Source organism: Suillus subaureus, assembly GCF_016647635.1.
Source record: "Suillus subaureus strain MN1 chromosome Unknown BJ212scaffold_1, whole genome shotgun sequence".
Classification (NCBI taxonomy): domain Eukaryota; kingdom Fungi; phylum Basidiomycota; class Agaricomycetes; order Boletales; family Suillaceae; genus Suillus; species Suillus subaureus.
Window position 1 is genome coordinate 787,627 of NW_024538557.1, and position 11,887 is coordinate 799,513.

The 11,887-nt window shown below is 50.0% G+C and overlaps 6 protein-coding genes across 6 annotated transcripts; 4 read left to right on the plus strand and 2 right to left on the minus strand.

Moving 5' to 3' along the window:
* The first annotated feature begins 820 nt into the window (after nucleotides 1-820).
* BJ212DRAFT_24274 (uncharacterized protein) lies at nucleotides 821-2,644 on the plus strand. Its single transcript, XM_041342730.1, has 3 exons — nucleotides 821-1,105; nucleotides 1,156-1,744; nucleotides 1,795-2,644. The coding sequence occupies exons 1-3, from the start codon at nucleotides 1,046-1,048 to the stop codon at nucleotides 2,376-2,378; spliced, it is 1,233 nt and encodes a 410-aa protein (XP_041199846.1). The 5' UTR covers nucleotides 821-1,045; the 3' UTR covers nucleotides 2,379-2,644.
* BJ212DRAFT_24402 (uncharacterized protein) lies at nucleotides 2,645-3,342 on the plus strand. Its single transcript, XM_041342731.1, has one exon. It carries the CDS (start codon nucleotides 2,911-2,913, stop codon nucleotides 3,262-3,264), a length of 354 nt encoding a protein of 117 aa, XP_041199847.1. The 5' UTR covers nucleotides 2,645-2,910; the 3' UTR covers nucleotides 3,265-3,342.
* Nucleotides 3,343-4,301: 959 nt separating this feature from the next.
* Nucleotides 4,302-5,294, plus strand: BJ212DRAFT_1474199 (uncharacterized protein; the record flags this gene model as incomplete). Its single annotated transcript, XM_041339052.1, has 3 exons — nucleotides 4,302-4,325; nucleotides 4,384-4,478; nucleotides 4,541-5,294. 3 exons carry the CDS (start codon nucleotides 4,302-4,304, stop codon nucleotides 5,292-5,294), a joined length of 873 nt encoding a protein of 290 aa, XP_041199848.1.
* A 263-nt stretch (nucleotides 5,295-5,557) lies between these two features.
* BJ212DRAFT_1309802 (uncharacterized protein) lies at nucleotides 5,558-6,560 on the plus strand. Its single transcript, XM_041333948.1, has 5 exons — nucleotides 5,558-5,736; nucleotides 5,810-5,903; nucleotides 5,938-6,097; nucleotides 6,152-6,214; nucleotides 6,264-6,560. Exons 1-5 carry the CDS (start codon nucleotides 5,685-5,687, stop codon nucleotides 6,417-6,419), a joined length of 525 nt encoding a protein of 174 aa, XP_041199849.1. The 5' UTR covers nucleotides 5,558-5,684; the 3' UTR covers nucleotides 6,420-6,560.
* A 31-nt stretch (nucleotides 6,561-6,591) lies between these two features.
* Nucleotides 6,592-9,122, minus strand: BJ212DRAFT_1309804 (uncharacterized protein). Its single transcript, XM_041333949.1, has 6 exons — nucleotides 8,834-9,122; nucleotides 8,378-8,748; nucleotides 8,110-8,326; nucleotides 7,327-8,059; nucleotides 6,944-7,278; nucleotides 6,592-6,895 (listed from the first exon to the last, which is right to left on the minus strand). The coding sequence occupies exons 1-6, from the start codon at nucleotides 9,087-9,089 to the stop codon at nucleotides 6,660-6,662; spliced, it is 2,148 nt and encodes a 715-aa protein (XP_041199850.1). The 5' UTR covers nucleotides 9,090-9,122; the 3' UTR covers nucleotides 6,592-6,659.
* BJ212DRAFT_1420789 (minor succinate dehydrogenase isozyme, Sdh1p) lies at nucleotides 9,123-11,811 on the minus strand (the record flags this gene model as incomplete). The annotated part of the gene is made up of 13 exons (XM_041337629.1): nucleotides 9,123-9,398; nucleotides 9,446-9,563; nucleotides 9,617-9,715; nucleotides 9,769-10,073; nucleotides 10,126-10,175; nucleotides 10,227-10,526; nucleotides 10,576-11,047; nucleotides 11,098-11,175; nucleotides 11,235-11,276; nucleotides 11,328-11,351; nucleotides 11,405-11,516; nucleotides 11,574-11,629; nucleotides 11,683-11,811. 13 exons carry the CDS (start codon nucleotides 11,809-11,811, stop codon nucleotides 9,249-9,251), a joined length of 1,935 nt encoding a protein of 644 aa, XP_041199851.1. The 3' UTR covers nucleotides 9,123-9,248.
* Between the last annotated feature and the right edge of the window lie 76 nt (nucleotides 11,812-11,887).

An 11,887-nucleotide genomic window follows, 5' to 3' on the forward strand; every position in this document is an offset into this window, starting at 1 on the left:
GATACTACGAGCGGTGCATCTTTTTCGCGCATTACAGGATTTTTGGTGTCCAGGTGACCTCATTTTGTACGTCCATCAAAGTTAGCCAGGCCCAGACCTGATTGGAACCATCTGCATGTTTGGTATCGCAGCGGGAGCTCAACAGCGATTGCTTCTCGGTCTTTGTGTGCTGGATACGAACCTCAATGTAACTCGAGTCAGCATCTACTACTATTATTAGCACTATTCCTCCCGGCTCCCACCAATGACCACCATCGTCTCCGAACTCATGATGGCACTAACTGGCACCGCGGAGGAACGCATTCACAAGGAACTCAAACAGGATAGGAAAGATGCTGAGTGCGAGTTTTCTCGTTACGAAGGTGCAGATCTACTACTCGAAACGGCTGACCGCCGCGGTATACCAGATGTAGTTAGTTTCTGGGAGGTATGTCAGTAATGTCATACAATCCCTTCGTTAATTTCATAGGATTAACAAATGTCATGCTAGCAAAAAGAACAGACATTCCTGCTTCTATTTTGTGTCGGTTTGGATGTGTTCCGAGTCCCTGCTCAAGCTTCGTTTGTGCCTTACGAGCGCATGTTTTCATCCAGCAAAGAGACCTGCACTCTACGGCGCAGTAATCTATCTCCGACCACGCTTGAAGCACTACAAGTTCTGAAGTTCGTTTACAAGTAAGACCGCCTCAATTTCACAGTGGACCTGGTGGCTAACGAACGGGACTACACAATATGTGGACCTGTGACTCCAAGAGCAGCTGACGAGCCGATAGCTGCTGGGAATCTTCGAGAGCTCGTGAATGCAAGGTAGATTGATTGTAATTAGTTTATTACAGTTCTGTCTATTCATTGTGTAGCTACAAATAATTGTAAGCATCTCTAGCGGTCCGTAGGGCCGTATCGCTCCCGAACTCATTGCGAGGTTACAACTTGTAAGTGCCTAGCTGGGTCGAATTACCACCTCGATTCGACTCGATTCACCTCGTGGAAACACTAACTTAACTCACTATCGATATCACGGTGAAACGTCACGGTAGCAAGCTACATGCCGAAATGTCTTGACCTCTCTAGACTACCCAAAGCCCCAGGCCTCCGTTCAATCAACGTGCGTCCTCTCTCTTTCATGTCGCATTCTCTCATTATTTTTCCTCAAAGCGTCGCAATGTAACGCCTGGCTCCCCTCTCCCATTACTTTTCCCTGGTACTGCATCGTACAACCCCGCCCGCGCCGTTGACCCAACGCACCCCGCCACCCGGTGGAAAGCCCACGGGTTTCCGCATTTCTCCTGCCCTGCATTCATGCTACGCGCTGTACCCAAGGGTGCGCTCCTGCGCCCTGAATTCGACAAGCGCTTGTCTCGGGTGGAGCGCTCTGCCATGGTGCCGCGGGGGGAACGGAAGGACGGTTCCAAGAGACTAGATATGAGCATATTCTTCATGATTTCGAAAAAGAATACGAATAAAAGGGCAGTGGTGCGCAACAGGATCGCGATGCGCATCAGGTCTGCCTTTGAGCTCATTGTTACCCGAGGCGCTGATGCTGAGCCGAAAGACAACGTCGAAGGTAGACAAGTGGGCAAGGAGCGTGGACCTGAAGAATCCTCGAGTGTTGTCAGAAAGCCCAAGAAAAAAATTAATCGTTCGGGTCGCGAGTTAAAACTTGCCAGTTTGGCATCGTCGATCACCCCGTCTAATCTTGGGCTGGTATTGAATCCTGCGCCTACCAAGCATCTGATCCTCCAAGGTACGTTTTGAAAATAATGTTCCTTTGCCTCCTCTCTTACATGGATAAAGACTGGACATATGTTATGTCGCCTTCTCTCCTGAGTTACCGCATGCCTCTCCCCGATCTCATACAACACCTCCGTGTAGGCCTCGAGAGCATTCGAGCGCAGTCGATGAAGCTCGATGGGCAGTGGGCATTAGACAAGAAACCAACGATCAACCCACCGTTTGCGCACATCACAAGCGAAGAACCTGAGAAGGACTGGCGGCACATTGCAACTGACGAAGACGATCTTCCCGTGCTATTTGACCTCGATAAGCCGGAGCGTGGCCTCAACAAGGCGAGAAAATCCTTCAATCCTCAGAAACGGCCTATCAAGCTGTTTTTCCCAACATCTCCATCGTCTGGAGAGTCGCCTTCTGCCTTGATTGGAGACGATCAGCTTGTCACTTCTCCCAGTTCCGTTGATACGCCTATTCGGCCGGCCTTAACAGCAAATGGGCCAAGTCATCGGTCCTCCGCTTCCGATTCTTTGAAAACCACCCTACCTGCTCCTTCCACCTTTAGATTGGGTGCAATGGAACGTCTTGCGGCTATAAAGAACCAACCCCTGGCTGTACCGGGTCGTAAAGTAGAACGACGACCTTCATAGAATGGAGTGACGCAGAAATTGCGGATATCGACAACATGGATTAACCAGATTGATACTGCCGCATGTACACCATATAAATCGCAGTCAACTTACTACGAATAACACAACGGTGCCGAACAGACTTTGATGACCCTTTCCTTTCCGCAAAAACATCCCCCGCCTCAGGGTGTTACCCGGCATACCCACATTACCGTCTACACCTCACAAACCGTACCATAATACCCCCGTCGCAAGTTTTATGCCATCAGCAACATATCACACGCCTCTAGGAGCACCATGTCAAAGTCGAACACCAGCACGCCCTGCAATCCATATGACCGCTCGTTCTGACTCCGAGCCCGCAGAGTTCATTTTACCTGACCTCCTCAGCGATTGCTACTAGCCAATCCTCATTATGACGCGGTCTTTCGCGTTTCTGAACAATGGCTGTTTGACGAAGGACGGCTTGTAGAACCTGAAATTTGTGGGTTACCTCACTGCAGCTTGCTACCCAGATGCGGATGCTTTTCATCTCCGAGTCTGTTCAGGCTTCATGGACTGGTGGAAAATAGATGAATTTGATGTTGACAGTGCATTGGGTATGCGTGAATGCTGTATTTCTGCATTCCGGGACCATCAACTGCCAAATGGACAAACTGCTGGAAAGATGTGTAAATTGTACGTCGTTTTTTTTCCATCACACACACTCCTCGTCGTGTTTATGTCCTTCAGTAGCTTCAAGGAGAATACAGACATTTCTATCAGAATCATGACGAGGGCGTCACCCAGTTGGCGACAGTACTCTCAGTGCACGCGTGGCACTCACCTTAGCCGTGGTTCCTCTGCGACCTACTCAACGATGCCTCGCTTGCTGCTACAGTTTGATTTGGCTAAATTCATCCGATAAGACCAATAGATGAACTCTTTGCAACTCCAGAGAAGGAACCTTTCTACTCGTTGTAACACGAAAAACGCGTCACATCATGTCAGGAAAGCACGATTGCTCTCTCTTAAGTATGTCCGATTGAATCATGTCATCTAGTAGTCGCTGTCAGTGTGAAGCTTCATTTATGCTGTTGAGATCGCACAAAGCATCGACGGCAACACAATGTTACCAAGCTGTCCCGAAAGTGATATCGAATAATCTGATAATCCATTGGAATCACTGTCTGAACTTGAAGTATTCCCGTCAAAGTTGAATATTAATTTACGGTACTTGATAGCTGCTAAGCTAGTTTGAACGGGAGCTGCGAGGCAGAATATGACAGTAGTGTTCGTTTAGTACAAGACGTAGCCCCTATCGTTGCCTTTTGCCTTTGATAACGTAAGCGATGTTGCTGCCGGGGGCAGTCACAGTTCAAGTTTCACTAACTTGGTCTTGTTGTTCTTCATTGTCCTCGAGCTCCGAGTATTCTAATGTTTCATTGACTGCGAACGCCGTCCTGAGGCTCATACTATGGAATGAAACTCGACAGCACCTCAATGCCCTTGACGGTGCATCGAGGTGGAGCTCTCTTCAGAAGGGTCTATGGGACCCTACTACTTCCCCAGGCCTTCAGGCCTGAACGTAACACCGGTGCGGGCCACTCATTTCCACATTGAGAAGGTAGCCATAAATTACCTTACAAGGCAAAAAATGAAAAGTGTTGAGACGCAATCGAACCCTCCTCCAATTCTTTCGCCTTCCCCGCTAACCGAGTGGCTCGTCCCTTATGCTCAGACCATCGCACACGATTGCTTCGCGCTTTTTGCCTTTAAAGGCAGAAATGAGCGCCGCAGAAAAGCAATCATACTCGATGTCCATAGCACGCTTGGTGCTTTAAAAGAAGCGCGCAAGATGTGTGGATTTGCCACAACGCACTCGCTATTCATTCACTTCAAGGATTTAATTCCACTCCATAGATCATTCATAACTCCTTCTATCCTATTAAACATTATCACAATATGCCTGCTGCAGGACGTAACATGGTACGCTTCCAGCCTACCTCACATCCCGCGCCTTGTACTTATGACATTTTATCTTCAGACACCTGTTGATTGCCCTGTCTGCCAGAAGGCTATAAGCCGCAAGGCAGATCTTCCTAGACACATGCGTACTCACGATGAACACAAGGAGGCTCTGTACGTGCTCGTACCTTATCACTATCTCAGCTGGTTCCTGATTTGTTTGCTATCTTGATCAGTATGCATGCATGCCCATTCCCTAACTGCGGTTACAAGACCCTTCAGAAGTCTAATCTGCAGACGCACATGAGGACACACACTCGTGAACGCTCGAAGACGTGCCCTCACCCTGGGTGCGCGTTTGCCACCACCGATCCAGGTAGCTTGACGCGTCATCGCAAGCAACTACACGGCTACGAACCCAAAGCGCGTCGCAACACCGGTGACAAAGCTGCCCGACGGTCCGCCGCGGCGCCTTACCCCTCTACTCAGTTTATGAAGCCGGAGATAGAGATTCCTGCATCGCTGGATCTCAATGACCTAACATTTCCCGAGCTCGCAGGCCTCGTCCCTTGCGATGTGCTCTCACCCGCTGAGTCCAGCGACTCCGGTATCCCCCAATTCTCAGGGGAGCTCACTGAACTTCCCTGGGAGCGACTCTTCCCCGATCTCCTTACCGAGAGCTTCGCCTCTGTCTACGAACAGCCCTCTCAGCTCCCCATCCCCACCTCCCACTACCTCCGGCCCCCAACTGTCCCCGCTGATCTCTCCACTCTCCACATGCCGCAGTTCGACCAAGAGCTATTCTCTGATGTCAACTTTCAGTTCCAGCCCGTCTCCAGAAACGATCTGAACAACTCCCTACCAGCCGAGCTGGACGAGTTTTTGCAGAAATACGGCTCGGGGTACTTTGAAGGCCGCTGTGGGTACCAAGACAATGCGACGTATTCAGTGGCCCAGCCCTCGTTTACGAACGAATACAACATCTATTGAAATCTTCACTTTCATCTCTCATCTTGTTCTCATATTACCTTTGAATCATCATCATCATCATCATCGGCATCACAATTTCATTTGGAACTCGGTATTATCATTATTGGTCATTTATACCACACTACTTGCATCTTTTATACATATCTTCATCCACACTTTTAGCATTGCGACCTTCAACTTGTAAACTGCACTATTCATATTGGCAAAGGAATATTATGACTATGGATTGATCACTTCGTTCGCCGGCCAGCGGACATACTCGACGTGCGCCAGTCAGTTCAGCTCAATATTGCAGCAATGCCAATTTCCACGATCGTCATATAATCGAACTCCGACACAGATCCGTGAACACTTGTCAGTACGTGACATAGTTAGTCACATATTGCGAGCATGCAAACTCTTCGGTGCATTCATCGTGCGGTTGCAGGCCCAGGTCCATCGCGTATTGGATTCACTTCCAGGAGCATCACTGGGGCAACACCTCCTTCCACTACCATGGTTCATTGATACTGAAGGTCCAGTCCAATCAATAACTAGGCATACTCCTCCTCACCTTGCTCCGAAAACCCATGAGCTTCCCGAAAACATCTCCGCCGGGATAAGGCAATTGTTTTTGCAACTCAGTAAATCGCCTTTGCTAGAGCCGTCGACTTTGTAGTGTCGAACGACCTGTCACCGCTCTTCCTGGTCCTCCATTACATCGAACATTACCCAAGGGCCGCCGGAAACGCGGGCGCACATACTCTGGTGAAGGTCTTGTTGAAGAGCCTGGAGGTATATGGGACTGGGTAGTCACTGCGCAAGTGTGTATCCTACTGGTGTCCTCTTTGTCTTCTTGCTAACCACCCTTTCGTAAGGTGAAAGAAGGCACCGAAAATCGAGGATCGATAGAAGCTGTCGTACGTCAAGTGCGAAAAACTGTGTGTCTACTCAGCCCTTCTTACCTCGCAATAACTGAAAATTGTTCAGCTGTTGTCTATGGACCCACCGCTGCCTCTTCCACCCAATTCTAAGCGGAGGATGCTCAATGGGTGGGCTATGATTGATGCAGGCAAATTTGCAGTCCATATACTAAGCCGCGATGCGCGGCGGAAATATTTTGAAAGATCAACTGCCGAGTGGTAGTTTAGCGATACGCTAGCCATTGTTCAATCTGCCCTTCTAATGTTACAGAATTTCAATGCATGGCGCAACGACTTATATCCACTGCATTCACCATACTGTAGAGCTACAATCATAACTTTGCACCCTTTTGGGTGTGACCGATTGTCAGGATTCCTTAAGTTAAGTATCAGCATCATATCATCAGGGCAAGTTCAAATATTTTAATAAACCAAACATCAACCAACTACGCCAATCCAATAGCTAAGCAATTGGAACATCCAAGTCATGCTGGGAGAAAGCAGCTTCCGAAAAGTATCTTGCCCTCACAGCCCTCCCTCCAAAGTACCTGCCATCCAACTCCCTGACGGTCTTCCACGCACCAGAGGGGCCAGCAAACAATACAAATATGCGGACAGATTCCTCTGGGTCCGCCGGCGGAGGTTGAGTCAGATGTACAATAACTCGCTCGACGGTTCCATTCTTCGAACACTCCTCACCTGAAAAAATTCAATCGAAATCTGACAAATGAAACGTCTGAGACTGACCAATTTCATCTCTCAAATCGCCATCGTCCACATCTTCCGGTCCAACCATATTGGTTAGTACCACCACACGACTGGACTCCCCAAACCTTAAACGGTCTTCACGACCCTTCGCATCCTCGTTGTCATTGATGATCCGACCCATCTTTGAGCCCATAGCTAGTTTGACTTTGCCTTGACCCTGCGTTTGATTTTGACCCTTCTTGCCTTTGCCTTGGGTAGCGACTTGCTCGACCGTGAGAGCATTTACAATACCGCTCCCATCGGCACCCAAACCTTGACCTTCCTTGTGCCCCCACTTAGCCATCAAACGAGCTGCAAAACCCTCTGGGTCAGTACTGATGAAATTGTCAGACATATTCGATGGTAATTGTACTCGAGCATACCGTGTTTGAGCGTCTTCTTGCGGTGGTGGGCCAGGTAGACTTGATCCTTGTCCTGCAGTCGCGGCAAGCGCACTAAGGCGTGCTGCGATACTTGCAGCAGCCTTGACCTTGTCTTCAAGCGCAACTGGTATTTGAGATGATGGGGGAGGTGGTGGCGGTGGAATATTCGTCGGCGGTGCAAAGGGGTTGTATGCCAACGGAGGGGGAGAACGCGTTGGAGGCACGGGGATCACCAGTTGTGCTGGCTGCATTACGGGAGCGAGTGGTCGGCTTGATGGCTCGAAAGGCGAAGCTGTAGGACGGAGCTTCGATGACATTGCTAGCCGGCGTAGATATGCCTCTTCCCCTGTTTCGTCACGGTTCTGGGAAACAGACGGCGGAGTATTCGATGACAGTCCAGGGATACTTTCCTCATCGTCGGCGCCGCCCGGTGACGGTTGATGAGGAGGGGAAGCAGATGCAGAGAACGCGGGCGTGCGGTTACCCCCCGAGGCCATGGCAAGGCGGCGCTGATAGGCCTCCTCACCTGATAAGCTATGATCGACAGGCACAGGAGTCGGTGACGGTACTCGAGCGGCAGCACCAGCAGACATCGCAAGTCGCCGCTGAAAGGCCTCTTCTCCTGACATATTGCGATCCACATGAACTGCGGGAGTATCGGAGGCACCAAGCCCACGGGGACGTTCGTCATCCGCACGAGACCATTTGTCGAAAGACCCATTGTCAAATCTCCCTGAAACCAGAAGTTAAACCTCCCCACATATCCAGAGTTAGTTTGCACACCACTCTTTTTTGGGCGTTCGCTTTCACTGTCGCTACCTGTGTGATCACTTCCTCTGTCGAGAGCCTCACGAGCACGCTTCCTTTCAGCCGCACGTTCAGATGCCCGCTCGACGCGGTCACGTTGCTTCCATATTTTATATTCGTTGTAGTCATTTGGCTTGAGAGTGTCGTAAGGCTCCAACGGATCCCATATCGCCACAACTGGGGCATTCTTATTCTACATATCAAGAATTAATGAAGACACCAAGTTGGGTAAAGAAATACATACCTTCTTCCCCTTCCTCCCACCGCCTCCACCACCAGCCCTGCGTTTGTGCTGAGCCTTGAAGCCATTGATATCTTCATCAAGTATCATGGATGGAGGTTTGACTTTCTTGCCCCAGCCTTCCTTTTTGCGCCAAGTGGAGTCCTTCTGGGCGGTGTTGTCTTTGACTTCTTCTTGTTGATCCGTAGTTACCAGTTCCGGCGGAGCGAAGACGACGGCTGTTGCGGAGAGGCCCGAAGCTGGCGTGGCAGCGGAAATTGTAGTTGTTGCAGGAGTGGGCAGGGCCTTGGCACCCATGGGAAGGCGAGTTAAAGCGGGCTTGGGTTTTGCTGGTGCACGACGGACGGGGGCAAACGCAAGCGCAGCGGACCACCCTGTGCGAGTTCGGAGGAGTAGCATGATGATTGCAACGGTCAATATTTTGCTTCTAGACTCGATGTGCAGAGGAGGGGGAGATACCGGCTGAAAGCTTTCCTACAGACCCAGACTCTGTTCCTCCAATACTTCCATCCTCTGCCTTGGTTCCATCATTGCCTGTATTACTTGATGCTGGTGCTGAAATAGCCTCTGGAGCTGCGGGAGTTTCGACTTTCTCTACTTTGATTGCAGGTGTTGGTGTTGCAGGCGAAGCAGATGTAGATGATGAAGAAAGGCTAAAGGTTGCGCCAGTAGAGAATTGGATACCACCGTACAGGCCACCTGCTCTGCTCGACATGGTGGTCAGACAACAACCATGGGAACTTCACGGGAACTTGATATATAGATATTTTTGCCATTTTTGTCAAAATACATGAATTTATTTTTCGTGCATACAGTGGACGGCAATTTTGACCCGTTAAGAAGATATAATCTATCTAGAATTAGACAACCCTACTCAGTATGTCCGCTTGAATGGCGGGACTGCCTTGCATTCATTTTCATCGAGAGTCTCGCCAATGACACTTCGGTACTTGAGAGTGACATTAGGCGAGTTGATATCGGGTTGCATTGTGAGGGTGTGCTTCATCCAGTGGTCGTCGTCACGCTACAAATAGGTTAGATAGATTCATAAGGTGTGGTGTAGATACCAACCTCAGGGTAGTCCTCGCGAGCATGAGCACCTCGAGACTCCTTGCGAGCAGCGGCGGCCGTGATAGTTTGGACGGCACACTGTAGGAGGTTGCGTAGCTCAAGGGTCTCAACGAGATCACTAAGGTGAGCGCGTGAGCGAGAAATCAACATCATATAAACACAAGGCCGTACGAGTTCCAGATCATGCTCCTATCCTTGATGCCAACATTGTTAAACGATTTGTATATCTGATGAATCTTCTGAACACCTTCGTCGAGAGTCTGTTGTGTGCTGCGAGGATCGTCAGTATCCCTTTTCGTTCGGACGAAGTTGGTAGAACACACCGGAAGACAGCGGCATCGGTTTGCATGGCTTTTTGCATGTCCAGCCTTATATCGGCAGTAGGTTTGGGGCCATCTGCATTTCTGATTTGGTCCAAGAACTCCACGCTTTCAAGGCCGGACTCCTCAGGAATAGCCTTGTGAGCCTTTCCGGGAGTCAAGGTCTCCGCGATATGATGAGCACACGCGCGACCGAAGACGACGAGATCCAAGAGGGAGTTTGCACCAAGACGGTTCGCGCCGTGAACGGACACGCATGCAGCCTCACCAGCTGCATACAGACCAGGGACAATCTTGTCCTTGCCATTCTGACCACGGCTTATGAGCGGAATGCGACGAATACAACTACCGCAAGCTCACCTCGTCAACAGTCAGCACCTCGCCAGTGTACCTGGTGGGAATACCACCCACTATCGGAAGGTCAGCCACAGTCCAGAAGACAGTATAGTAGATATACTAACTGTTATAATGGACAGTAGGTAGCACTGGAATAGGCTCCTTAGTGACATCGACTCCAGAGAAAATAGCAGCAGTCTCGGAGATACCAGGCAACCTCTCGTGGAGAACTTCAGGGGGCAAATGGCTGAGCTGAAGGTATAAGTGGTCCTTGTCAGGCCCAACACCACGGCCCTCACGGATCTCGATCGTCATTGAACGAGACACGACATCACGGGAAGCAAGATCCTTGGCCGTGGGTGCATAACGCTCCATGAAACGCTCACCCTGAGAGTTTAGGAGGTAGCCTCCCTCACCACGAGAACCTAATGCACAGTCAGCCACAATGCAGATACCTTACAGAAAGACAGTCACCCTCAGTGATAAGGCACCCGGCGCCATAGATACCGGTTGGGTGGAACTGAACGAACTCCAGATCCTGCAAAGGAAGGCCAGCACGAGCAACCATCGCATTACCATCACCTGAACAAGTGTGCGCACTCGTGCAGCTGAAATAGGCACGTCCGTAACCACCGGTTGCGAGGACTGTCTTATGTGCCCTAAAGCGGTGGAGCGTACCGTCCTCCATATTGAGCGCAATGACTCCAACACACTCGCCATCCTGCATGATCAAGTCCAGAGCAAAGTATTCGATGAAGAAATTCGTGTTGTGTCGCAGCGACTGGCCGTAAAGGGTGTGGAGGAGGGCGTGACCAGTACGATCGGCAGCCGCAGCACAACGGTATGCTTGGCCGCCTTTGCCATACTTCAAAGACTGACCACCAAAGGCACGTTGGTAAATCTTTCCATCCTTGGTACGGGAGAATGGAACACCATAATGTTCAAGCTGGAAAAAGTAATAAGCCAAAGAAACAAGCACGTAAGATTTAAGCTGACCTCGTAGACGGATCTGGGAGCCTCGCGACACATATAATGAATTGCATCCTGGTCACCGAGCCAATCAGAGCCTTTAACCTGTCGAAATTCAGCTTAACTAAACGACTCGGGAGCGTAACATATCAAAGGACACGCACCGTATCGTACATGTGCCATCGCCAGTCGTCTTCCGTCATGTTCTACAAGCTACTCATCAGTGAAAAGAGCAAAACTCCTCAAGGTAAACTTACACCGAGAGCAGCATTGATACCGCCCTTGAAAGTGTGATATGAGTGTGTCAGATACTGCTGAACATGACGCAACATACCTGTGCTGCAACAGTGTGACTTCGGGTTGGGAACAACTTAGTTATACAAGCCGTGTTAAAGCCAGCTTCTGCAAGACCGAAGGCAGCGCGAAGACCTGCGCCACCAGCACCACTAAAGGGTCGCATACTCAACTTTGATAATTCTTTGATGGTCCGGAGCGCTACTCACACGACAATAGCATCGTATTCGTGCTCGATGAGAGGGTATTTGCCTGAAGACCAGGACTTAAAAACTGTCAGAATAGCAGGGAAAGCGACATGGGAGCTGAGAGATATACCTTGACTTCTTCTGCTTTGACTGGATTAGACGCGACGACTCTCCTGACGGGGAGTGAAGTGGAAAAAGCGCGCTGAGAACAAAGTAGAGCCCGAGAAGGCACCGCCTTGGACACCGACTTCCTGAACATATATGCTGTCGTCGTCGACGGCGAAAAAGAAAAATAAATGAGGGACTCCGATGAGCTACGGGAAAGTTGTTGACAC